At 44.1% G+C, this 27,504-nt stretch overlaps 1 protein-coding gene across 7 annotated transcripts in view; it reads right to left on the bottom strand.

Moving 5' to 3' along the window:
* Ptpmeg (protein tyrosine phosphatase Meg) overlaps window positions 1–27,504 on the bottom strand; it is a 293,236-nt gene that overhangs the window by 99,881 nt on the left and 165,851 nt on the right. For 6 of the 7 annotated variants that reach the window (XM_089545844.1, XM_089545847.1, XM_089545848.1 and 3 more), the window contains 13 exons: window positions 24,592–24,748; window positions 22,584–22,697; window positions 21,532–21,574; window positions 20,060–20,138; window positions 19,838–19,935; window positions 18,919–19,039; window positions 17,018–17,111; window positions 13,567–13,655; window positions 13,397–13,460; window positions 12,822–12,985; window positions 12,003–12,071; window positions 8,025–8,216; window positions 5,202–5,283 (listed from right to left, as the gene is read on the bottom strand). In XM_089545844.1, the coding sequence (XP_089401970.1) occupies window positions 5,202–5,283; window positions 8,025–8,216; window positions 12,003–12,071; window positions 12,822–12,985; window positions 13,397–13,460; window positions 13,567–13,655; window positions 17,018–17,111; window positions 18,919–19,039; window positions 19,838–19,935; window positions 20,060–20,138; window positions 21,532–21,574; window positions 22,584–22,697; window positions 24,592–24,732 (1,350 nt within the window). In that variant the 5' untranslated portion in view covers window positions 24,733–24,748. The remainder of the gene's footprint in view (window positions 1–5,201; window positions 5,284–8,024; window positions 8,217–12,002; window positions 12,072–12,821; window positions 12,986–13,396; window positions 13,461–13,566; window positions 13,656–17,017; window positions 17,112–18,918; window positions 19,040–19,837; window positions 19,936–20,059; window positions 20,139–21,531; window positions 21,575–22,583; window positions 22,698–24,591; window positions 24,749–27,504) is intronic. The other variant, XM_089545850.1, reaches the window with a different exon arrangement.

Below are 27,504 nucleotides of genomic sequence, written 5' to 3'. Positions count from 1 at the left end.
CACTTCCTTCCCCCAGTTTGCCGGAATAAACGTTTTCTCCTCCTGTTCAAGAGAGGCCCTGACTGATCACGCGACGCAGAGCAGCGAAAACCAGAATGCAACCTGGACGCCACAGGTGTTCCGCCGTGGCGATCCGTGCGCTGCCTCTAACGAAGGCCCGGTGCCGCACTGCAACACACGGGAGAATGCGGCGAAGCGCCCTTTCCGTGCCACTGCCCGTTTCATCACGCACAATCGCCTGCGTCGACTGTGCCAAAACGGTGCCACGCAGCTGGACGCGGTGATGCGACCATAGAATGTCCGTTCGTGCAGTACCTCCAGTGCCTTCCACTAGGGCGGATTTATGCGCAAACCATGGAGAGGGTTGCTTTTATTCTCAAAATGCATACTATGAACATCATCCCTCGAAAAATACGGAGCCATTGAGGTTTTCTTGCAGAAAATTTCTCGCTCAAGGTGGGGAGGGGGAGGGGAGATCGCCCGTCCCCTCAAATCCACCTTGCAGACTTGCTAAAATGGTAGCTATATGTCGATGGGTCGCGCGACAAGATCGAGCGAGGCGGGCCACCGTACTTACATGCCCTGCTTTTGCGACCTCGGGTGGGGGGGGGGGGGGATCGGAAAAGGAGGGGGAGAGGGAGCTGTATGGCCAGGCTTCGGAGTCCCACTATGTCTCTGGCCGGCATTTGAAGCGCATAAGCCCTAGAGGGCTTCGGCTCACGCAGCAAACTCGCTGGCCGGCGGCCGCACGCATACGCACGCACACTTACGGGCTGCCACACACAGCGCAGTAGCGTGCGGGCAGACATTCCGAGGAGCTCTCCATGTCAGCTGGGGTCGAATGATGCAACCCATCGTATACACGCGAACGGACAGCAGTTGAGGCAAGCACACGCGCAGCTTTCGTGAGAAGCGAAACACAGGAAAAAAAAAAAGAAAGAAACGGGGGAGGGGGGGGAGAGAGAGAGAGAGAGAGAGAGGGGCGAGAACGGTTCTCACTTCGGCGTTCTGCGCAGAAAGAAAAAAAAAGTAAAAACCGCGACAAGTTTCGATGAAAGAGTATTGATGGAAACACCGGAAAAATACAGGACTCCTACTTTTCGGGTGAGACGAACATCAGCGGAAGCGGGGGGGGGGGGGCTCGAGAGGGGAAGCGCGTATAGACGCGCTCTCTCGCGCGGCGCGAACGGACGCACACACAGACGGACGCAAACAGCGTGTGGGAAACCACTCGGGCAGCTTCCGAGGAACGATTCCAGAAGGATACGCAGGAACGGACCAAAACTTGCCCGCGATGTCTCACAGACCCGCCGGCGCGCGCATAAACACACCAGGCCAGGCGGCGCTGACGGTGGTCTCGGCAATGGCAGAGAGTTATCGCCCAACCGAGAGAGAGAGAGAGAACTCGCGCTCGGGCTTCTTTTGCAAGCCGCTCCGGCGGCCCGCACTGGTTCATAAGAAGGATGCCGCCAGAAGTGGGTCGAGCGAACGGGAGGGAGGGAAAGGAAACGGAGGGGGTACGACTTCCGAGTAGCAGATCGGTAGAGTCTTTCGGGGCCAAGGCCGCGCGGCGGACAGTCTCCGGAAGAAGGCGTACGCGACCACGCCAGATGGGCACCCAGCTAGTTGAGGATGCCGGCCCTCGGGTATGGGAAACTTCCATCACTCGACCCGGCATTGCGACCTCGGAACGAAAGACTCGCTCAACCTCGGGTTTAGGAACGAAGTGCCCAAAGCGAACTAAGGAACGCGCGCTTGAATCGCAAACACGTCAATATTCGCCGGAACACGCGAGGGCCATCACACGATGACAAAGGAAAAGCATGGGCGTCCGGAAGGGGAGGCAAGGGGGGGGCGGTTGCCCCCCCTTGGAATTATGGATATTATTTATGCCCTAGTAGAAAACAACTAGAAACCTACCGCCTCCCCCATCCCCAGACATCGGGTGCACCCCCCTGGAAAAAGTTCTGCGGACGCCCTTGAGGAAAAGTAAAAAAAATTGGCGGGGGCTTAGCTTTGGTTAAGCCTGGTAGGTTGCGAAAGCAAAAGCGCAGCGCCTCCAACTGAAGGAACGCAGTGCGCCGCGTCTACAGGTCACGCGTGGCTACCGGCCGTCGCTGCGCGACGACTCGACTTGGTAGCCCATCTCTCACCCTGGTGTGACGTCACGCTATGACGTAACTAAGCATGGCATGACGTCAGAGATGATTCTAAATTTCACGCGTGGCTTACCGGCCGCCGCTGCGCGACGACTCGACTTGGTAGCCCATCTCTCACCCTGGTATGACATCAGAGGTCATTCTAAAGGTCAAACGTGGCTACTGGCCGCCGCTACGCGAAAGGCCATTCATGAGCGTAGTATTGCTGTCGCAAAAAAAAAAAACGCGGCAGACCATCATCACAGTGCTGATGACATACCAGTGCACAGCATAGGTACTTTTGGATACATTTTCCTCTGTGCTAAAAATGTAAATTGCAAATTTAGGGGTTGAACATCCCGAAGCGACACAAGTGCTATGAGATAGGCTATAGTGGAGGACTGTGCATTAATTTAGGCCACCTGTAGTTCTTTACAGTGCACTGACATGACATAGCCTATGGGCGCCTTTTGCGTTTCACCTCCATTGAAACGTGGCCACTGCAGATGGGATTGAACTCAGGTCCTTCAGCGCAGTAGTCAAGCACCCTAACCACTGAGCACTGTCCAAAGTACTACACCTAAGATGCTTTGATATCCACCTTCTTGTTTCACGTCGATTATGACAAGGCTACAGATTCTCAAGCATATATGCAAGAGGCAAGCCATTTTGGACCACACTACCCCTGTACTTTTTAATAAAAAATTGAATCTTCAAAAATCTGCACAAGTCGCGTTCATCACCGTTAAGTTTTCGTTTTGTAAACCTAACAAAAATTGCAGCCTACCTTATTGTCCAGACTAGGTGCTAGCATGAAATGAAAGAAAAGTGTAGCACATTCCAGGATGGCTCCGATCCGAAGACAGCTTCGAGAGTGGCCCGTTCCTCCACTGGTTTGACACGCCGAGCGGTGGTGTTAATCTGGGTGTCATGTGGTAACTTTTAAACACACATATCCATCTGCAGCAAAAACTGCTTGGTGACGCTAAATACTCTTCTTTTACAGACGTGCCTTGTCAATTCATTACTTAGCCCCAAGCTGCGGTGCACACACAAAACCTCGACGTTTGAATCACTTCTACGTTACCTGGCATCATATCTTCCGAGTGCTGTGGAACATGCAATGGCTAATAACCTAATATTTGCGACCACCCAAAAGACTTTGAAGCCTGCATGGCAGGCACGCTTTCGTTTGCAGTGCGCCAGTTACTGTAGAGTGTACCAAGCTGCAGATCATAAGGATGACAAGTTTTGGAATTTCAGTTCATGTTCGACCTCTGCTTCAACATTAAACAGTAAGCAGTGAAACGTCATCTTTGCCCTCAGTTCACTGCCACGTGCGCACTCAGGTCATGGCAGTTCCCGGATGACGTTCACCTGAATTAGCACAGATTGGCAGCTAAAAGAATTTCCTGCTTAAAAAACTGTTACGTGCAAAACGTAATACAATGAACATGGCAGGAGCTAGAAACATTGTCATTCCATCAAGTGAAGAGTCTGAAAGCAGTGCTGATGGGCCTCGTGGCAGACTTTTTTTTTTTTTTCATTTCATGCACAGATGCTGTCTGATTTTGTTTTGATTCCTTCAAATGAACCTTTGCAGCATGTTTCTGGAGAATTATCGCAAACAATAACGAACCGTTATCGTAAACATAATTTGCCATTTTCTTGTTGTCTTTTCCTTAACAAGTGCAAGTTAGGTAGCTCCTCCTGCAAGCTAGGGTTTCATTTTTTTTTTGTTGTTTGATATGTTCTGCTTTCTTGTTTTATGTTATTCTCCTTCCTGTTGTCTTGCAGGAATGCATTACAAGAATGAATCATGGTGAGAGGTGCCGCTGATGAAGGCATTCAAGGATGGTCCTGGATGGCAGCTAAAATGCAGGTAGACTCCGAAATTGAGGCTACAAAAGTTGAAGCCGATGATATCGAAGAATGGCTGCCTATTTTTATGTACAGGACCCCCACAATGCCATGCTTTACAATTGCATAGGCCCCAATAATTAAAAAGACTGTACTACACATACTGCAAGTAAAAAACTGTTCTGTTGCTCACATCATATTCATTTTTACATTTTTGTTTTTCACATGTTCATGAATGAGGCAGTGCATGCTTACCCCCCTATTCCGAAGTCCCTAATAATGCCCTTATAATTTACAATGCCTCAGTGTGGGGCATTAATAGCTTATTCAGCAACAAATTATGTACCACAGGTACAGCCTTTTACTTCTGTTAGGCTGAACTGACACACTGACTGTTCCCCAGCCAGTCAGGATCTGGCCAATCCCAAGGAAAGGCTGAGATGTTGCTCCGGCCCCCTTTGTGCCATCTGCTGATGCAAAATGGTGACAACGCTGTGTGGAATGCAATTTTTGCAATCCACTGCACATAATGACTTCATTGGAATTGTTTAAGACTGCTGTAGCTAACACTGCTTCAGGTAGATTGATTATTTAACTATTTATTGAATGATTTAATCGCGACGTTATGCCATTACGTGTCTGTGTCTCTGCTTCTCAATGGGTAATTTCGACACATACTTTCAACTTAAAGAGCATTCACAAGATAAATTGGAAAGCGCTGTCTGTAGCAAATCTGTTTGCGAGCAATGCCTTACACGTCACTACAGTGGCTGGTCTGTAGTGTAGAGTAAATAGGCATTCATATGTATTCTGCACTATACCTCACAACAACCACTACTTAGGAAAGGCTGCCCACTTTTGCATGACCACAGTGGCACATAAATACATTGGTATGTTTTGTGACGCATAACGCAGCATAGGAGGATCCCTGTAAAAAAAAGCTGAACCGAGGTGGCGTACTGTGATCCAAGATACTGAGGCTGCTGGGGTGCATTAGTGCCATACAGTGCACTCCTTGTCAAACCCTGGGGGACGCCCAGTCCAAGTCTTGTCGTTGCGAGAGAACGCTCTTTTCATGCCAGAGGCATTGACCACATATGCAGATGAAGAGGTTGATGAGGGAGCGGATTCAAATGACCATTTGAACCAGTCTGCCGGTTCCATCACACGCGCCTGTTTAGAAAGCGAACATGCGACACTGACCATGATCAGCTCTGGAAGGGAGTCGTCATCCGCGTACCGGATCATCTTGGGAGGAATGGCAGGCGTAAATGCTTGGGCATCCCTGCATAAAAGACAGGGAGAGCAGAGACGTCTGAGAACAAATGCAGAGGCTACACAACTTCCAAAAGCACTTGGGTAACTTGGGTAAACGCATTTGACTAAGCAGCATTCCTATACCATCTGGGCTATTGCGATAACTGTACACTGTTACACACATTTTTCACAGAAGAGCACTTAAGCTAGCTGCACTAAAAGTGAGCAGCTAAAAGTGGTAACAGTGGCACATTTAAAACTTTTGCCACTGAAATGTCACAGTCACCGTTTCATGCAAAGGGCATGCTGCAGTGGCTGAGTAGTTGTGGCGCTCAGGTGCCATGCAGCACAATTTCACAGGTTTGTTCCTAGCTGCTACAGTCTGTGTGTCGACGGACGGGAAATGCAAAAACTGGTCAGGCACCTAGATTTTGATGCACTTCAAGCAATCACTGGTGCCCTAAATTAATCTGTACAGCATACCTCATAGCTGACAGATCTGCTTCACCATATAAGAACCCTCCAATAGTTTGAAGCATTTTGCATTGGAATAAAAACATATTGTCAGCATCCGTCTTTACTGCAGTTGCCAAATGTGTGGGAGTCAAAATGCACGGGGGTCAAGGCTTCCAAGCCTCTCTTCGCTGTGTGTGGCATGAACAACCTCGCTCACGAGCCTGAAAACTTCACGACAATCCCATCACCGAAAGAAACAATATGGCCGCCAGGACACTGTGGCATCACAGGAATCCCCGAACCGAAGAAAGCCAAGCGTAACCTTTCCTGTCTCAGGGGTTGACCCAGCAGGTAGGCTTTACATGCTAGCGCAGGAGCTTACACCTGCCTCATGGAACTAGGGCAAATCTTTCAACATGTGCTTCCCTTTCGAGGAACCTAAACTACAGCTCCATCTTCTGCCCTTATCTACTGTGGCAGGAAATAACTTTGCTCCGTCATCTGTGGCTCAGCTCTGCTTTCATGAAACACCCCTCATTCATCACTGGCATGGCTGACAGCGCTGCTTGTGGCACCTGCTTGTGGCAGCCTCCACGGGACTGGGTGAAAGGCGCTCCATGCGTTGGTCGACTCCGCCCACCGTACGAGGGAGAATTAAAAAAAAAGGCGGGAGCCGGACGTTAATTCGATTTAATTGGGGAAATCGGCCACACAGGGCAATAAGTCACTGTTTCTAAGAATGCTAGGAACGTGTAGATCGAGTTCCCGCGGCAAAAAGATGAGTTCAGAATCCTCTTCAGTGCACCTTTAACATCCCCTCTTCCATTCCCACTGGGAATGAAGCCTACTAAAACTGTCTTCAGGCCAAAACTTCTCTAACATTCCATCTTTATTAAACGGACACTAAGGACCAAGTGAGCTTTAATAAGGTAAAAAGAAATTAAATGACTTATCACCCCCCCCCATGGCATTTTAACAAACTAACTGCAGTAATGGAAATGGTCTCTCTACAGCATGAACCTCTAAGGCTAGACCAGTGTGCCATACACTTCCAGTTAACGACCTTGAAGTCTCTTTGATCGATGTCATGAGCTTGAGTCAAGTGATAGAAAAAAAATGATCTCAGCAGTTAATCAATCTTTCACTGTAAAAAAAACGTTGAGAGCCACAAGAGCACTAACCACCAAAATTCACGGAGAACAATAATTGACAGATTGTCCTTAATGTCCCATATCTCTCTCGCTGTAAGACAGTACATTCTAAACTGGAATATGCTAACAGCACAACAAACACTAGGACCTCAGCCAAGACAATCTAATTACTTTCCTGAAGCTTGTGCAATGATTCCATTTCATTTTTGAGCTCATTAGTTTTGTTTCAAATCATCCCATTCATTTCATACCTTGTGTATGCTAGCATTCATGGTAGCTACGAGGCAGTTTACTGCACTGTCATGACAACAGGTCGATGCCATTAGTTGGAGGCCTTGTTTGAGAGGCATCTGGCGCTTAATTCGTGAGTTGTGTTCAGCTATAGCAGCATATTTTTGTGCAGGCAAAACAAAAGCTTCAGGAACCTATATATTTTAATCAACACATCCACACATACGATTACTGTGTTTACACATACATAACATTACAACGAATGAAACGCGTGGGAGGAGCTTGAGAACTCATGAAAATGAAGAAAAAAGATCACAATTATAACACTATCTCAGCCTGTTCAAGCCAACTACAGCCAAGGGCATAGAAAAGAACACAGATGGAATGCAAAACATATGGAAATGGATACATGAGCACTATATGAGAGGTAACACTTCGCAAATGTGCATGACATCATTGCACACAGCTAAGCCTCTGATTCGTTAGTTTCGCATGCAGCAGCAGCCACCATAATCACCGTGCCACCATGACACCGTTTCTTTTTGATTTGTGCTGCTCAACCCTGTTCGCCCTTCTTTCCTTTCCTTACTACACTCAACTCTTTCAGTGCTTTCTCTTTCTCAACTGCCACCGTCACCTTCCATCCACATCGTAGTCACACTTTATTTTCCTGTAAGCATCATGAGGCCACAAAGGTCATCAGAAAGTTGACCTCCTACCAACTCGCGAGCCTTGTGGTGATGGTCGTTGCAGTTATCTTCAGCAGTGAGAAAAAAAAGTTGCTTTCATAGTCGCACCTTAGTTCCGATTATAACAGGAGATGCATCTTGAAACTGGTTTAGTGAGGAAGAAAACTCTTGTTGTATTCTTGTAAAAAAATACAGTGAGCGTGTACACCACACAAAGGTCATCGAATCCCGTGCACACTCACAGGGCGTTGTCGACCCAGGCCTTGCGTGGCAGGTAGTCAGGCCCCGAAGTTTGTACTTTGTGGCTGAAGCTGTCATAGGGGCGCACGTGGGCGCTGGACGTCCCATTCATGCGGGCCAGGCTTTTGGACGGCTTTTCGCGGGCCTCCGACGGCGTGGGGACTGTCTGCCGGATGCACCGCTTGCTGGGGGACCTAAGTTGCAAGGGCAAGAAGAGAAGAGAGTACGCTCAGTACACAATTCCATGAAAGCCTTTAGTTCGCTGGCATACACACTCCACTCGTGCCGATTACATGACTAAAAAGAACACAAGTGCTCCATCACCAATCACATGCTGGATGCAGTGAACTGCTGAATGGCTGCAAACACACAGCATCCAAAATCTCTAACATGCAAATATGGGAAGCTCTTGTCCTAAGGGAACTGCAGTTTGACAGAGGCAGCATTGCTCCATCCAACACCCAACCAGTCTTTGAATCTTGGCACCAATGACGATGACATTCATCATCATCATCATCGTCCACTTTCACTTAAATATTCTGCAGGTAGTATTACATGAGGCATGATGCAACTGCAATATGACACTTTTACACCTCCCATCCTCCCTCCAATTGCATCCTTTCCAGGAATTTCACATCACATTATCTGGGAATTTACATAACTCAACAAGAATAAATTGAGCTGGTTTCTTGGGCTGAAATTTGCCTATTGGGCTTGTGTAAATGCTACCGGGCCAAGAAGAGTGACTGTTTGGTCCGACTGCGCCACCCTGATTGCAAGGGTAGGTTCACAGAGCCAGGAGTTAGGCAAACAGGAGTTAGCCAAGGAGTTAGGCAAACAGCCAGGGGCTGCGGAAATGGGAACCTGATTTTTACTGGTGCTGTCAATCCTCCAAGATGCCAGCTGCACTCTCAGACACTAGATTTGCATACTTACATCAGCCTATTCTACTCTAAGATGCCCCAGTGAAGGGCTCCGGGTAAGTTTTGACCTCCTGGGAATCTTTAACCCTTTAAAGAGCTATGTATAGTCAGGCTGGAATGAAACACGAATACACATATGCCATACTTTTCCACTTTGCAGAGTGATATTCCTTTACAACCGGTCTATGAATATATATACTTCAGTAGACCTTCTACCCTTAAACATGAATAAGACTACTTGTGCATTGTAGCTGAAAGTATGCAAACAAGATACCGTATAAATGCGTGTAAGGGCCGCACTTTTTTTTGCAGATTCGAGGGCCAATTTTTGGGGTGTGGCCCATCCACGCGATGTGCGAAAAAAGTTTTTGTTTCTTTTTTTAAGAAAAGAACATAACAATCTAGGAATGAGTGGCATTTATTCTAAGTTAAACCGCAACCTGCGGAGTGTTCCGACTCCGAGCTGGTGCTGCGCTCTGGTGCATGCTCATCCCACAAGTCGTGAATGTCCGTTGTCAACGCATAGCTGTTGTGCAGCACTTCCATCACGTAGCACAGCAGCTCTTCTTCCAGTTCGGGAAATTTGCATGGCTTGCCTCAGAAAGCGCGCTTTTTGACGCTTGTGTTCCTTAATGAATCCTTTTGGTTGCACCATCTTCAGACGCACTTCGCAGCATTGAATTTCCTGCCCACTGCATGCTTGCCGCCTTTGAGAACAAACTCCCAGCCGTGTGGCTATTAAAGTGCTTGCTCATCGTGCCAAAATTGCAACACTTGGCGGCAACACACGAAAGCCACAACTACAGCTAACTAACATGCTACCACACATCCTAACTCAACTCCTGTTCCTCTGACAGCAACAAAAAGCTGGAGCTGGTGATACTGATGCCGATATGGATAGCCAGAGTTTGTGATGGAGGTACAGTGGCGGAGGAAAAAGTTGCCGATGATGATAACGAGCCACGGGCTCAGGCGCACCGTTGCTTGCTGCCAGAGCCAATCGCTGAGTCCACTGTTATTCCCGCGTGGGTCCTGGAAAGTTTGACTGCGGCCCTTACACAGGTAATTTTTTTTTAATATTTCTTTCGGGAAAACAGGGCGCGGCCCGTACATGGGTGCAGCCCATACATGCGTATATACAGTATTTTGCTGTGAATCAAGACGGGCACTCTTTGAATTTCATTCCGGCCTGACTGTACACAATGGTGTGTAAAGTGTACTCCCAGCTCTTTCTGAGTGTGTGTGCTACACCCAGCAGACATTTCTTTCAACTGAATTGAGCATCCGTCATTTTGCAAACAGCACAGTTTTGATCCCTCGTGTGTTAATTTCTCAAACCCTGGCATTTCGATGTAGCAATTTTCAGCCACTACAGCACTATATAAATTTTTTGTAAAAAGCTGTGACAAATTTACCTTTAGTGTTACGAGCAGGTAAATTAATGATTTGGATTTCTTTAGGCCTGGACTTTACCATTTCGGCACAAAAATGTTTGGTTTGCATCAAAATGACTAGTGCCACCTAAATAGGTAACTGTGCACTGGCACAGCACAGCACACAGGCATGTTAGTGCTTTGCCCCCAACGTAATATGGCCGCCAAAGCCGGGGTCCAAACCTGCAACCTCGTGCTAAGCAGCACAATGTTGCACGATTGCAATAGCTTCTGCTCTCAACAACGAGTTATTACGTAATTATTATAATTAACTCAGGGAAACAGAATGCAGTTTGACATGAGAGTCTTATGCACTTGTCGAGATCCCTTGACAACTGTGTGGTTTCAGTTTAACTTGCCAGAATGGCCAGAATTTGCTGCTGCCATTGACAATGGTTCCTGTCACAGTGCTGAGCATTGCTCATACAGTGACATCTTCATATTTCAGAACAGTGCTTGCAGAAAGCACAAAGAGGGCTGCAGGGAGCTGTTCCCGTCTTCCCTCATCGCCTTTCATTTCACTTGCTCAGACTCTCTTGTAAAGGTTTGACCTCCAGGTATGAAGTAGTAAAATGTGCTCTTTCAGCCTCTTAACAGTCTAGTTATCTACCATTGTTGTCGATTGCACAATTCAAGTGCTGAATATGCATGTGCATTATGGTAGCACCTTGTGATTCAAGCCCTGCCACACGGAAATCTGTATGCGGAGCAGGTATGACTGTAAGCGGTCAAACAGCACATGAATCATCATCCTTTGCCTTTACACTGAAGCAGTTAAGCAGAACTGCGTAATAAGCATCTGATATAGCTAAATGGAAAATTCTATTAGCCAATGAGCCAAGAACACAGGGCCGCAACGCACGCTACAAACGCTGACCCTCGGATTTGCATGGAACGACAATCACATATCTTCAGAAAGCTATGAAAGAATAAAATATGTCCAGATACACACAACAGCAATGGTCTTACAATGGTGCGGCAGTTCAGAAAACAATGCTAATGCATCACACTTTAATGTCTTTAAATAGATTTATAACATTATGTACCGTTGCAATGGTTTCAGTCATGGTTTTGAATGGCTGCACTGGCAGCATTGGCTGCTGAGCACAAGGAAGGGGGAGTGAATCCTGGCCACAAAGGCCACGTTTCAATGGGGGCAAAATGCAAGAGTGCCCGTGAGCAGTGCAATGTCCGTGTACAACAAAGAACCCCAGGGAGTTAAAATCATTATAAAGCCTTCCACAACAGCGATGCTTTCTCTCTCTCTTGTTTCACCCCTTCCCTCTCTGTCTCCTCACAGTGCAGCTGAAATGCCCACTACTATTCGGTGCCCCACCAACTTCATCGCCTGCACAGTACACTGCTGCTAATGGGCAAAAGACGAAACATCCTTCGAGCAAGCGGCCTGAGGGAGTATCACGAACCAAGTCAGGTGGGATCAGAAATGAAGGTCAGCACAGCGAGAAGCGTTTTTGTGATGTGTTTTTGGACTTGCCAATTGGAATGCTGAACCGCAACAAAATAAGCTCTCAAGGAAAAGCAAATGAAAAACCCAAAGAAAAGAAAGGCAGTAGTTCTGTAATATAGGAAAAAAAAAAGAAAAAAAAATGAAAAGCATACACACCTGAGGAAAGGCCGATCATCCAGGCCCCTCTTCTTCATGTCTTCTAGTGTCTGGTATTCTGTTCGGCCACTGAAAAGGAAATGACAGATCCTGGCATAAGGCTCAATGCAGCATGCAGCAAATGACTAACTTTACTCAGCACCAACAGGTCAGTCACCAAAAGGAAGAAACAGTAAACAAAAACACTTCTTGATACAGAAATCCAGTTCGTGGTTTTGCTCAGGAATGCAGTTTAATTCAGTAAGCAGCAACAAAATATTTTAAGTGCTTACAACCTTAATGGGGGTAAAAGCCAAGTGCAAGAGTTTGCCTCATGGCAAAAATTTCAAGCAGCGATTCTGACACACAACTTTCTCAGTGACTAACACTTTCCCTCAGGACAGTGATGCAATGGTTCCTGCAGCAAAAATTGGAACAAGAAGTTCAATCACCCCTCCTGCTGAAAGGAAGGGAGATGGAAAGCATTAAGCCAACCGTAGCTCTGCTAATATCCGGCATTTTAGATTATAGATAAACTGCAGAGGCCTCACGACATATCACAGCAACTATTAGGGTGCAGCGCACAATACTTTGCTCACTTTTGTTTTAGTTGCTGCACAGTCAGTGAAATAAAAGGCACACCTGATAAGAGACCAAAGGTTTTTTGTCTCATCAAGGCAGCTCTGAATCTCACGACTAAGCACCGTAATTTTCTCAACTCCAACATTTCGCATATCATTTGATGAGCAACTCAATAATAAGTTTGAAATCTAGAAGAATTGAAGTTGCGAATTTCAAAGCATAGAAAATGGCAAAAAAGGCACGGTAAAGAGAATGTACCTGTATCGAAATTTGGAACCGAGGCTGAAGAGAAACCGCTTGGTGGTTGGACGGGGTAGGTTGAGACGGAAGAAGGTGTGGTGCTCCACGCACGATTTCCACAGGTTCTTGCACGACCGGTAACTCAGCATGTTGAAGCCAAGGAGGTTGTCGTAGCTTTCAGTCTGCGTGGCAGAAGACGTGGCAAGTGACAGATACTGCTAATCAGCTTCTCCAATTACTGCAAAACATCTCTCTGAGGCTGACCACACAATTCTGGACGCATGAGCATTGAAGTACAGAAGGACACCTTGTTCATGCTGAACCATGAACACGGTAATTCACAAGTAGTGCACAATATAGACTGAAATAAACAGGGCTGGAGATGATGAGCCCAGTAATTAAACTGCCTTTAAAACAGCCTTCATAGAGACCAACAAAATACACCCCGTCACAATTTCCCTAACTGGAATATAAATAAAAACACAGAGCAGCCAACAAAATTTGCTCTATTTAGTACCCCACTTGGCCAATTTTTGCAGCAATCTAACAAACAGAAACCGCTCAGAAAAAAAAAAAAAGTGAAGCATACTTACTCCTTCTCTTCTCAACTGGATAAAGAACTGCTTCCTCTTGAATGAGATCTTCACTATCTTTGCCCTGAGGAAGAAAATGCATACAAGCTGACATTTAGCTGGAAAAGAAAGATGGCAAAAAAAAAACGCTGACAAAGAACCACAGAAGCAAAAGCTGTCGAGTGTCTCACCAGGAGAAGGTGTTGATGCGTATGTTGTTCTGAAAGACCACCAGACCGTAGGACGTCACGCCAAGCTGAATCTCAGCTTGTGTAGAGTCCTGAGCAAGAACCACACAAAGAAAAACTTATAACACTGGCTCACTCAACAGGATATAAGCAACCTGTGTGGCGGTTGTGAGAACACTGTCTTGCCTCCTACCTTGCGCAGGCAGTACAGTGATGGGCAAAAAAGATTAGCACAAATGACAGATGACACACAGGGTGGAATCGCACAACCTTGCGCACTGGTTCATGAACACGCTGATATTGACAGTGCCAGGCAGTTTCCATGTATACAGCAAGGGGTGGTCGGCAGGAAGAAACTTTTAACAAGCTCACTGTTTCAGAAACGTCGGAGTGCCACTGTGCTGACTCAGGCATTGGCTGGCATTGCATGCTTCTGCACATGGCCTCTCTTTTTCAGTGCTGTCGTCATGACCAGCGTCATACCGTCATTTTTACTACTGTTTCATCGTAAGCAAGCGTTTCTTTGAAAATAAGATAAATAAAATTATTTCTCTGCAGGTGATGACTGTCTGCTGAACTTCAGCTTAGACTGAAGAATGGGAACAACCTGGCCCACTTGTTATCGGCACGTTCATGAACCACAGTGCCGCGTGTTGCCATTGCGCTGTGCAGTTATTGTACACTTGCGCCATCTTTTTAATCAGCACTGTAAACAAATATAATTCCATGAGAGGTAATTGTTATTACTGCAACCAATCATTCTTAATATCGGTTCCAGATGAAGGAAAGACTGACACAAAATACCGTATTCACTCGCGTAATGAACCCATTTTTTTTTTTTCCAGAAAAGTTGACACCAATTTGGAGAAGAGCGTTCATTATGCAGGAAGAAAACAAAAAGTTTCAACAGATTTTTTTATAGTAAGAGTTAAAATAAATTTCATATTATGTCAACCTGCCCACTCGCCTGCCCATCCATCACCAACAAATGTTCGCGGACGGCAATTTGTGTCCCCGCATCACCCGCGTTTATGTCTTCGGTGTTTAGCATACGCTTCAAAATGAGTTACTTATCTAGACATCGAATTCATCATGCCTTGGTATCTGTTTCTACTTCCTCTAAGGTGTATTGCCACAATATTTATCCAATTATATGTGAATGGCCATGACAAGCTTGCAAAATTAAGATGTTAGCATAACAATCATCATTAACTGAGCCAAGTCCAGTATCAAAAAAATATTTGTCCCAGTGATCTCCCTTTTTCTAGCCACCAGGCAATCTATGTCTAAAGGATTTCACAGTGCCATGCAGTACAAATCATAGGCAACAAACATCATATAAAGACTACTGGTCCCAACATCTAGCAGCCATCAGAGCAGATGATTGTGGGAAAGCTGCCTAAAAGTGAACAAAACGTGGCATGTTCCTTTATTCTGTTTTTATAAAGCAGATTTTTTTTTTAAATCTCTTGTACCACGACAATAAGCGTGTTGTGAAAACAGAAAAAATTGGCTATGGCTTAGCTTAGGTTAAGCGTGGATATCAGCGAAAAGCTTCGGTGAGCATCATACGAGGAAGCCCAGCGCGCGCCGATGCACACTCGGTAAACACGCGCAGAGCGCGCGAACGACGGCGAAGGTCGACCAACGGAGCCGCACTCGGCGAAGGCTCCGCCGACCACGTGCGCCTCTGCAGTGACGTCACGTGGCGAACTCGCGCACCCGCAGATGTGGCTAAAATTGATCACGGCACGTGCCAGACCCGGTGTTGACTAGCCCAGTGAAGCTTTTCGCTTCAAAACGTATGGTGCTACTAAGTCGCCCTGCACCGTGAGTAGTGAATGAAACCCTATATACAAGGAGTACCTGTGCAACTTCATTCCATTAAAGAAACACTTTCAAGAAAGGCTCTGAACTTTGTCATAGCCAGTTCGCAGTTCTAATGCATAGGTCTAAAAATATAGAAATGCACTGAAACCTAACTAGCTTGTAAAATTTTCAGTACTAGTATCCAATAACACTGACTTCCAGCAATCTGCTTTGGAAATGTGGCAAGTGTAAAAAAGCAAAGCATGAGCATCAGTATCTATGATCTTTGGCTACTTCCAATAACATACTGAGGTTTAAGTCAGGAAGCATATACATCAGAATGTGAATAATACGAATCCCATGGGATCGTTAAAAATATTTGATCACCCAAAATTTTTGCTACCGAAAAGTGAAAAAGACATGAATGCTGAAGTATGGAAAATTCATCCAAGAAAATCCATTTGCACCAGACTGGATTCATTTAGGGCCTCATGCCAAAGCTCAGTGCTCGTGGTACGTACTGCATAAGTGGTGATTGTAGCATAAGCAATAAGCCGGCAGCCCTTAATGCTCATAGGTACTGCTTTTGGGTCATCCAAAATGCCACAGGACAGTGTTTAGAACAGCTGAGATTCTGCACTGTATGCACGGCGCTTTGGCAAGAAACTTTTCCGCATTCTTATACCGAAATTCATATCAGCCATGATTGTTGATCATATCACTGAGATTCTACCGTACAGCCAACTCCCGTTAATTTGAACTCAAAGGGCACCAAAAAACTGGCTCTAATTATGCAGAGTTCCCATTAAGAGGACCCTCTTTAATAACCCTGATGTTGAAGATCGACCAGCATGTAATTTTAAAAAAAACCCAGACACTGGACTAAATTAGATTCAACTAACAAGAGTTCTCTGTACCAATATTGAAATCATATATTTGCCACTGTTTTCTCACTCAAACAGTGCGAACAAAGCCAAGAAAAAAAAGTCTGTGATCTCAAACTAAAACTGACATGTTCCGAAAACACACCTCCAGGACAAGTTAGGGATTACTATCAACGTAATCCACCTAGCAAATCGTATACTCTCAGATCGCAGCATAAATGTAGAGAACACATCAAAGCACAGTATTCTTAACTCCCATAATTTTCCATACACATAAAAAGTAGATAAACATAATGTAAATTTAAAAAGAAAACCAACACAAATGAATCTGTGACTTGAAATGAAGCCATACTATGTACAATGCTCCATGCTCATAAATGCAATGCTGCGTGCAGCAACATGTGTCATTTGCTTGCAGTCAACAATGACCAATGCATTCCAGAACAGTCACAGAAGCTTCACAGACGACACCAACAGTTCAATGGCCAAGGTTCGTAGCATTCATGCTGCTTGTACAACCAACGACAGTTCAGCGAAAAAAAAGTTGTATTTGCTTCCACATTTTACAAAAGAGCACATATATTTCAGCATGCTCAAAAATTGCAAGGAACATATGAGTGCATGACCCACGGTGACACCATTCTTTGCTGCCGAAAAAATATAAAACGAGAAAATAATAAATACGGCAAGCATAATATGTAACTGAACATATGGATCTAGCAAAGGAGTTCATGCAAGACAAACATGCAAACGTTCCTTACCCTTACCCTTGCCTTGTGCAAGTCAACACCATACATGTCCAAGCGCTTTGCGTGCTCAAGAAAGTTAAACTCTGCGTCCGCTGAATTCTGGCCTCTGAAACATAGTATTTACAGGTATGAGTCATAAAACATTGAATGAAGGCACAGCTTTAAAACGCTAATAACTCTAGTCAGTCTTCTTCTCACAATCTGCATTTTCATTGGCTTCATCGACCGAAGCACTCTTGTCGCTTTGTGCGAGTACCAGATAATTTTTTTGCCCACTTCGAACAGACACCCTGTTGTCTGGTTCCCCATCCCCAGCACATATTCAATGACAAGCAACATGAATTCTGCATCATAGTTCCTCTGCCTTGCGGGCAGTGTCATGTTCAACAAGAACAATACGAGATGCTCGCAAAGCCAAACAGACGTGACGTCAAAATCAAAACTTCTGAGAAAATGGCTTAAGCGGATAAGCTGAATGCAGTGGTAGATCATGCTGCTGCATTCAGTTCGGCTGTGGGGAGATTATGTGATTCTACCCATAGGATAACACTAAAAATAACTCGATTTTTTCTTCCTAAACACATCGATTTTCTTTTCACGCATAGTTACTGGACGCGGCAAAATATGGCGTGCAGTGGTGTGTCATTTTCTGCCACATATAAGCCACAGCATTGTATAAGAAACATAACCACGAAAAATTACGAAAAAGTAACACGACTTAGGCACTGCAAAATGTGACAATAATGACCGGCTATAAGCGAAATAGTATGTTATGAGTAATCACAGTGCAGTCAGCAGCAAAATAAATGAAGTCAGTAAAGGAAAGTTGAGGCATACATGGATTTAGATACTCAAGGAACCCAAGGATTCCAAGGAATGCAGTTTTAAAACCTCTGCACTAAGGATTTCAAGTACAAAGAACCACTTGAAATGTGCACGGCAAAAGCCAGTGGCAGATCTCATTCCTTGTGACACGATAGAAACCTGAGGAAGTGTATGGTTGAATAGAACATGTAATAACACATTTCCTTTCCTGTTAGAGAACAAGCGACAATATATTGCACGGATGCAACCTATGTGGTACAGAGAAAGCAACAATACCACACAAGCTGTGTTTATCAACTTTTCAGAAATGCTAAGGGATTTCATTTAGGGCGCATTTTTTTTATTTCTGCTTAACAGTGTACAGCATGCAAGCTCATATTACTGTGAATTCTACTTACATTGTGTGTGTGTGACGTAAAATTGCTGCTGCCAGCACTTGTCTATCTAGAATCCTTTCTTTGGTCCTGTTTTCGAAACTTATTTGAAGCTCTGCAGCTACTGTTCAAAGCAAATCGAACAGTTCATAGTTCTGTCTGAATATATCTCACCCCTCTCTGACTACAGCCTGCAAATGATTCCATTGGTTTCGTAGAATTGCAGACAGAGGTGAAGGCTACGGTAGGTATGAAGGCATTGCTGTGAAAGAACAACACAGAACAGAACAGGGCTAGTGTAATATAATTATTCTAAAAAAAATGAAAATTCCATTCCATTTGTGTATTACCCACCTTCCATCACTGGTCGAAGTGATGCCACATGGCGTGTTCACTTTTTCGTTATTAGATAAAGCCCAGCGACAGTGCCGAGGATGGTATCACTCAACCAATGACAAGGGACAGGAAATATAAAACCGGTACAGAACAGTTATATCACATCGAACCAGGATAGAGACAAGAAGACCACATATAGCACACTTCCCATCTAGTAAATTTTGTTCTCTTTGCTGTTCTCATGTTACGATGCCGCCATCCCAGCCTCAGGCCAAGACTGTCTTCAAAACTGAAAGCTGACAATACACTGGCTCTACAACAAAGCCAAAGAAAACCAATGCAATGCAAACGCATAAAAGATGATGTGGACAGCCATACTTGTGCAACTTGTGCAGCTCGGCTATTTTCTCCTCCAGTTCTTCTGTTTGGTGAGGCACTAATCTCATGTCGGCAAGATAGCCATGCTTGTGATCGTCAGGATTGTAGTCGCCCAGTTCAGCTGCATGGCAAGGAAAATGCGCTTCAGAACAATAGCAAGGCCAAATCAAGATGCACTACACTATGTACTGTCGGCAGCAAAAGTTTATGGGATACGGTGCACAAGAAAAATTAATTTAGTGTCGTACGCTAATATTCTGAAATGCTTTCAAGTGTGAGGATATCCATCCAGTCGTATCAGTATCACACGACTTGGTCATGAAGTAACGCTGCAATAAATAGGTTCCTGAGGATGCACACCTTTTAACTTTTGCTGCCAACTGTATACGTACAAATTGCAGGACCATCAGAAGGGTAGCACAGCTGAGCAGATAGCTCAGATGCTATTAGCACTGTACGTCTACAGTCAAATAAGAAAATGGGGGCACTCCAACTCTGACCAATCCCATTTGCTAATAAAGGCAGCATATCAAATGATGTACGCATCGTTTGAATGCCACTGAGCCTTCCACTATGAAACAAAAATACTAGCTTCCATGATGAGGATGAAACACTGTGACTGCTCTAGAGTGGATAAAGCATTCTCACACTTTCTTGATGATATGAACAACAAAACACTTCAAAAATCGCAAAGAATAAAAGAAACTGTAGTCAGTAAGACAGCAGTACCTACAGCTTAACATATGCTCTGCACACACATCCTACCACCAATAACTGACCAGAAAACCGCTTTTAAGAGGAAAGCAGAGATACAAGTGGTATAAATTACACAAAAGGATGTGAAAGAAAAAAAAATTAAGATTGCAAATTAAATTCACATGTGATTATGTTAAACACACAGTGGCTCAGTGGCACTTACACTGAACTGCGTAGCTGGCGAGTAAAGCTGCCGTGGCGGGTGGAATCACCAACCGTCCTTCCAGTATGTCCTTCTTGAGTTGCAGGAAGAAGTAGTACCTGACAAAGAAGGAAGGAAGCGGCACTGTTACCATTTCAGGAACTTCCTACGAAGAACAGTCCATTTCTATATAGTACGAGGCCTTTGCAAGAATTGTTCCAGCTATGATGTGACGAAACTTGCCTCGTCCACTCCTCTTGAAGTTTGCTCGGATCAGAAACGTAGAACTTGACACGAAAGTAAAGCAGGTACGGAGGGCCAACTGAAACAACAACAACGACAGTAAGCTGAAATGAGAACTCCATCTGCCCACAACTTGAATATGCATTGTCCACGAGGAACCTTCACCCTTCACCACAGACACACAAAATATTTTGAAGCAGTAGAAAATATTGAGCGGCTCATTTCTGTAGCCAAATTAGTAACATCTAGCCCAACCGTCATGATTTATGTTAGGAGATCCCCACTAACGTTCTAAATGTTGAAAACTCTCTTGCACTTGTCATTCTCATCGAATAAGCTACCAAAACTCCTCTCTACTTTACGTATGCATTTATTTATTTATTTATTTATTTATTTATTTATTTATTTATTTATAGATACTGTGATCTTGTACAGATCATAGCAGGGTGGGACAAAACAAAATACAAGCATATAAACAGACTCAAATTCACAACATTTGCAGGCACTTTTCAAACAGCAGTAAAGAATTATGATTAACAGTCTCGCTATTAAGTTTGTTCCAATCAGTAATTGTCCTCGGAAAAAAAGAATATTTAAAGCAGTTATTTCGCGCATCAAAGGGGTTATTAATAGTGCATGCCTTTGTCTCGTGTTATAACCTGAGGGGTAAGAAAAATAATTATAAGTATCAACTTTATAATGTCCTTTTGTAAGCTGGAACAAAAACTTTAATTGACAAACACGATTGCGCTCAACGACGGGGGTAACCCACTTTGCTTCACGAGCTCATTTACAGATGCACGGCCATATGAGTTACAAACAAATCTAGCTACTTTATGCTGTATTCGCTCTAATTTCTGAATGTTTGTTAACGTGAAAGGGTCCCAAATGATTACGGCATATTCTAGTAACGGACGGATGAGGGAATTGTACGCCAATAGATGAACACTAGGTGGGGATGACTTTAGTGAGCGCCTCAAGAAAAAAAGTTTCCGCATTGAGTTTGCTACTACAACGTCTATGTGTTTTGACCACGAAAGGTTGTTAGTAATCCATAGGCCCAAATATTTATACTCTGTCACCTCTAATAATGATATGCTGTTAGTACCGTACACAAAATGAAGAGGAATTTTCTTGTGCATAATTTTCATGGACTGTTTTTTCAAATAGCACTAGCCATTTTCCCCCATCATGGTAAACATCCCCTGCAGTATTGAGGGCAACACACTCAGTCGTTCTCTGCCCAAAACTCCCAAACATTTGAATCGCCTTCAGCATTCATATCAGCCACAGCTGTCGCTGTTATTTCAGGACAGCAATGTTTATTTTTTTTATAATGAGCAAACCTAACGATTCCTCAGATATCCTACAACATCATCAAAATGAAAGTTTATAAATGATTATAATAAAGCACCTATGACAATTTTTTAGCACTGTTTAATGAAAGTTTCAAATTGACAAGCTCAGCGTACCTTTCATTTGTTTTTTGATGCTTTTTACAGGATCCAGCCACCTCTGAAACACAAGTTACATATCACACATTAGAAACCTTTCAGTGTTAAGAAAGTATACAAAATGACCAGGGTGACTGCAAGAAAGGTAAGGACACCAGCAAACTAATCACAATAAGTTACAAAAGCAAAATCACATGACTTGCAAGCATAACTCTGCCTCGAATGCATAACAGTACACTAAAAAAAATTCAAACGCCAGTTTCATTTCCCCGGTAGAATTTTAATGCTGTTGGTTGAAATTATAAAAGCTCTTCTACTAGCAAGTAGCACTCGTCACCTAACATATCTGTTACAAAAACCAGCGACATTAACTACTGCCTACGTGGATGATTAATCTGAAAATCGGCATTCAATTTTTTTGTTAGCAAAGATTTTAACAGAGAGGTCTTTGTGATTTTCATTACACTGAACTGAAAGCACATCAAATACCATAGTGCAGCCAAATTCATGCACGATCCATGTGTGGTCAAAAAAAATTTTCAAGTGTATTCAGGGAAGTAAGTTTTCATTTCAAAACAGGTGACAAAAGCAAAATTATTGGAGTGTCCGAAACTTCTGTGAAAATCTGTAAATATCCTATTTTTAGCCAATACTACTCACAGAAATGTTATCTTAAGGACTAGAACCCAAAGAACTGGTCCATATAGGTAAAAAAAAAAAAATATTAGGTGCACTTAAAATAAATGTCAAGAATAACTGCTGTTAGCACTTTCGAGGGCAAAAGTAGTAAATACCACATGAGATTTGATTAAAAACTGTACCACCACACCATCGCTACTCCTTGTGTTGACACAGCCAAACAGAAAGTGGGAGGATTCCTTGTTGTAATCCTGCACTCCCCTGCTTATTGAAAACAATAAAAATTTGCCTCTCAAAACATTTTAGTCAAAACACTCCTTGTATACACTTTTGCTCCCGACAGTACAATTTTTAGTTGACTTTCTAAAGTCCTTGTGTTTTTTTTTTTTTTAAATTCTTTTATTGAACACAGGAGTGAATGGAGTACTCACCATGCCATCAATGGCTGATGCCTTTTCTGAAAACTGGAGTCCAAAGTAATCTTTCTCCACCAGCTCAGAGTGCCGGAAGACGAGGTCGAACAAAACCTGGCCTTTCGATCGTTTCTGCACAGCACAACAGCACAAAACACGGATACATATTTCAACTCATACACCTACTGACCACGAGAAGGCACAAAATTATTACTTATTCATAGCAGGTCAAGCTATTAATAATTTAGTTTTTAGTTCAGCTGTTTAAAATTACCCAAGTTCAAAGAGTTGGAAGTTCAGAGAAGCATATTACATGTGACTGCATTCCTGGGATGCAATTATCATCAAGTGTCTCAGTACTTCCATAAGCAGGAAATGCCAAAATCAATGTATCGAGCCACAATTAAACGTTGGCAATGCACAATATTGGTCATACCTTACCCAACATTGCCACATGTTGGCACCATAAGCACCAAACATAATATTTGTAGTTCTGTTATGTTTGTGCAATAGTAGTAGTTCAAATGATGGCTAGATAAAATTCATGGATTGAAAGTACTGCCCATAAAATCACATAGACAACAAGCACTGATGAAGTCAGCCGGGACCTCATCACTTTGAGCAGAGAACTATTGAGAAATAACTGAAAAAGTGCTTCGTCATGCAGTGGGATTAAATTAGCAGTTAGAAGTAAGTGACAATGATGGTATTGCTCAAAACAGTGTTCCAAAATGAATAAACGAATAAAACTCCCAATACACCTGCTAATTATAAATTTTCAGCAAATTTTTTTAGATAGAAAGTTCTAGTTCATTGTATTTTCACTTCAAAACACCATATATCACACTCAATATTGAAGTCAAGCAGAACAGCTGATGGCTTTGCTATCGAGAGCATTAAACTGTGTATCCCATGAAGCAGTTTATTTAATAAAAGCACATAGAAATGAAAACTGACACTTTTAAAGCATTAAGAGCAGTCTTCAATCAAACCCTCATTGCTTTGAAGGTAACCTAAAATCATGTGGTAACCTAAGGTAACCTGGTTATCTAAGGCAACTTAAGGTGAACAAAGGCACAAAAAAGCACCATATTCCACTAAAACACTCAATGAGAAAGGCACACGGAAATAGCATGCATTGTGACAAGGCAAGGGAAGAGGTCGAGTGCGAGTTTGTGACTCAGATATCAACGTGCATCGGAACCTGCATGAACATATTCAATGTCAGTGTCACTAGCACTGTAACTAGAGTTCACAAGAACAGGGCTGCTGGTACAACTCTTGTTAAATACATCAGTGATGATGTAACTATGGTCTTGATGAGACTGGCATTGAAAAGATCAGTGCAAAAGATGCCGAACTGCTTTAAGCCATCAGGTAGTAGCTTTCAACACAATGGTCTCAACAGGTACGAATGCGACAGGCGAAAGGCGTGAATCAATTGGTGCCATTTTCAGCACAAATGGCACAGTTACCGTCGTTTGAGGGAAAGAAAGAGGGTTACAATCGGTGATGATAGAGATGGAAGGGATGCGTAAAAATGTACCAACATAAGGCCAACAGGCCTTAGCTCAGCAGAAAACAGTTCTACAAACTAGCATGTTTTTTTCTTTGCATCTCAAAGTTGATACCAATCACTTTCATCAGTACCTCGGAAGGAAGACACACTCATTAATTTTTGAATAGCAGTTCTTGATGGTAATCTGCTAAACCAAAAAAAAAAAAAAATCTGGGCTCAATCAGCTGCTACCATTACTAACACAGTGCAGCACTATAATAATATAGCACTAAAATGGCAAACCATGAAGGTTGCTTCACTCAAATTAACATGTTTCACTGTTGCATGAGAACTTAATGATGGCCTATGTGTAACCTTCCAGTGAACCTGTCTGAGCTTAAGCTCTGTATTTTTTTCGCTTCATGCAACCAACAAATTGAGCTGCACTACCAAAATGTGGTGCTAATGTGAAAAACAGCTTCTAGAATCGAAGACGACAAAGAGGAAGAACAGGCGTGGTTGCAGCACCTCAACATCGAAGGTATGCTGGCTATCGTCCAGGAAGAAGACGATGCAGCGGAGGGACTTGACACTCTTGGCGTCGCGGGCTGACTCGGAGGCTTGGACGTGGTAGGTGCCGCTGGAGCTGCCCAAGGCCCTCCTGGACATGGTCCTTCGCCAGCCACTGCACACGTCAAGACGGTAAAGACGCTCTTACTTTGGGGGGGGAATGCTAACGAGGGGTGCACAGCTTAACTGAATTAAACTAACCCCATTCTCACTAACAGGGGAGAAAAAGAAAAAACTGCTAGAATAGCCAGATGAGCTCACTAATCTTAGATGCACAACAGTAGCTGATAGCACAAAGTATATGACCACACTCCAGGCTGAGCAGTGGAGCTGCAAAACTACTGGCTTCACAAAGAAATGATAACAGAATCCTGAATCAAAGATAACGAAATACCGTATCAAGTGTCAACTGAAACTGAAAGTCTTGCGTTACACTAAGAAAAAAAGTATGAAGAAATATAGATATACACACTACCCACACACAACAATTAATTATGCATCCTCCATGAAGTACCTAAACCATGCAAGCAATCTGCTCGTGTATGTGTTACGACCATTACTAAAGGCCATGACACCTAGGCTAAAACTTGCCACTGTAACGTTTTCCAGAGTGCTTCAAAAGAAAGCTTTTTTGCCTTGTTAATACTGTATGTTTACCATCAGCCATAATAAGCAGCCTTTATTATTGCGTGCTTTTTTTTTGCACGGAACGTCCACAAAAGTGCTCAATGCACGTGCATTTTATGTTTGCAGTAAAGTAAGCTTGTCTGAGATGTAAAAAGAAGCCTTGTTGCATCCATCCCTAAATGACATTCAGATGCACACACACATTACGATTTCCTACTTTTCTCCTGCCATTACTCCACAGCTGCTTTCTTCCTATTTACTTGCTCAAAGTAGTCAACACTGGTTCTGTTCTAACTTCTCTGCCTTCAATTGCACTAGCCTAGCTTTCTTCTGGAGCCATAATGATGCCGGTGCACTTTCAATCTCCTCATGCAGTTATGTGATGACTAATACTAGGAAATAAATCGGGTTGCACTCCCAACAGTAATAAGTCTGATCCTCTGTCAATTTCCACACCCACATAAAAAAAAAAACGACACGAATTTGCAGAAGCTAGCATGACTTGTAGTATAGCATTCATTCCCAATCACACTTTTTTTTCCTTTCCTCTTGTCTAGCACAGCATTCTTGAACCTTAAAAACGCACCCACACGACACAAAGCTCAAGTTGTGATTAGTACAGCCACGCTGTAGACTTTCGACGGCGCATGTCATTGCCCAGCCCTCCACTGCGTGTGCTTCACTGCAACACAGTTGGCCTTTGGCTTCATTGCATGGCGTTGCTCGAATGCCATCATCGTCCCCAGAGAGAGAGAAAGGAATTTTAATGAGGGAAAGGTGGAGAGGTCGGCCGGTGGTAACATCATCGTCCCCAAGCTCTGCCTCGGATTACGTGTCGCCTGCACTTGACATCTTGCATATTTTAAATTCGATCGCATCTATGAGCATCGTTCAGCGAGTTCTAAGCATAAAAAAAAAAAAAAAACATGTCCGCGACCGAAAGGCTGTGCGCTACGAGGAAGAGGAGGTGAGAAGACGAAGGCAGGAGAGGAAGCACTACAGTCGGTAGCTAAGAAGACTAGGGGAGCTAAGTCCAGAGAGCAGTCGTTTCGACAAGTCCCTCACCCGATGCAAATGTCTATAGTTTCTGTTTAAAACACGGTGCCCGTCATTTAAGGCATCATAACAGCGCACTCTCCACGTTTGAGAGTTACGACAAATTAAAAGTTTGACCGTGCAGTTACAAGAAGCTTCCATAGATGGCGCCAGCTGCCCGAGCGACGGAGCGAAGCAACCGCGCATACGTGCGAGGCGGCAGCCCCTGTGCCGCCTGTACCTTTCTCTTCATTGCCAAAAAAAAGTTGTCGCCAAGTGCAGCATTTCACGCGTTAACGGGAGCGCACGTAAAGCGCTGTCGGTCATTCGGCGTTCTGCTCTGACACAAAAGCGGGGGGCTGTGGAACGCCGCACGGCTGAGATCATGAGCCATGCACACGTTCTGTATGCAAATCCAATGAAAAATGAACCCCACATCGAGCTCGGCTCACTGCATTCCCCCAGTGCAGAGTGAGGAGAGAAAGAGTAAAACAAAAAATAAATTAGGTACCCCACGCCTCGGGCCACAAGAGAGATCACTCGGACGCCGTAACATCCGCTCTGACAAGAAAAAAAAAAATGGTTCCAATTGGACTTTCCAACTGAAAATTAATGATTTCCTTCCCTGGGATGTGCATACTACTCTCTACAAAAGAAAAACAGCAAATTGTTACACAGCAAAGACGTTACAGCAGCATAACCAGCTGAATTTTCATCACTTTCACCGCCACTGCGAGCGTGATTAAGGGGGCTTTGAAATACCATCTGGGTATATAGACTCACTCAATCACTACATCCTCTCGACATGAACAGCTGAGATAAACAACACGCCTCTACACGCAGCAGAGAATCCACAATCGCGCGCGAAAGTTGGCGAGTCCTTTCCCGCCCTCCTTTAGCCGCCGCGGTGGCTCAGTGGTTATGGTGCTCGGCTGCTGACCCGAAAGACGCGGGTTCGATCCCGGCCGCGGCGGTTGAATATCTTTGGAGGAGAAATTCTAGAGACCCGTGTACTGTGCGATGTCAGTGCACGTTAGAGAACCCCAGGTGGTCGAAATTTCCGGAGCCCTTCACTACGGCGTCCTTCATAACCTGAGTCCCATTGGACCGTTGAACTCCCCATAAACCATATTTTATTGTAAGTTTTCAGTGTGCTACACTTTTCTTGTTGGTACACTGCACCAGAGCCCTCGTTTAAACTGCTATTCT

This window comes from Amblyomma mixtum, chromosome 5, assembly GCF_055824585.1.
Source record: "Amblyomma mixtum isolate Tamu chromosome 5, ASM5582458v1, whole genome shotgun sequence".
NCBI classification, from domain to species: Eukaryota; Metazoa; Arthropoda; class Arachnida; order Ixodida; family Ixodidae; genus Amblyomma; species Amblyomma mixtum.
Note: the sequence above shows the minus strand (reverse complement) of the source record. Positions and strands in the feature narration are given on the sequence as shown.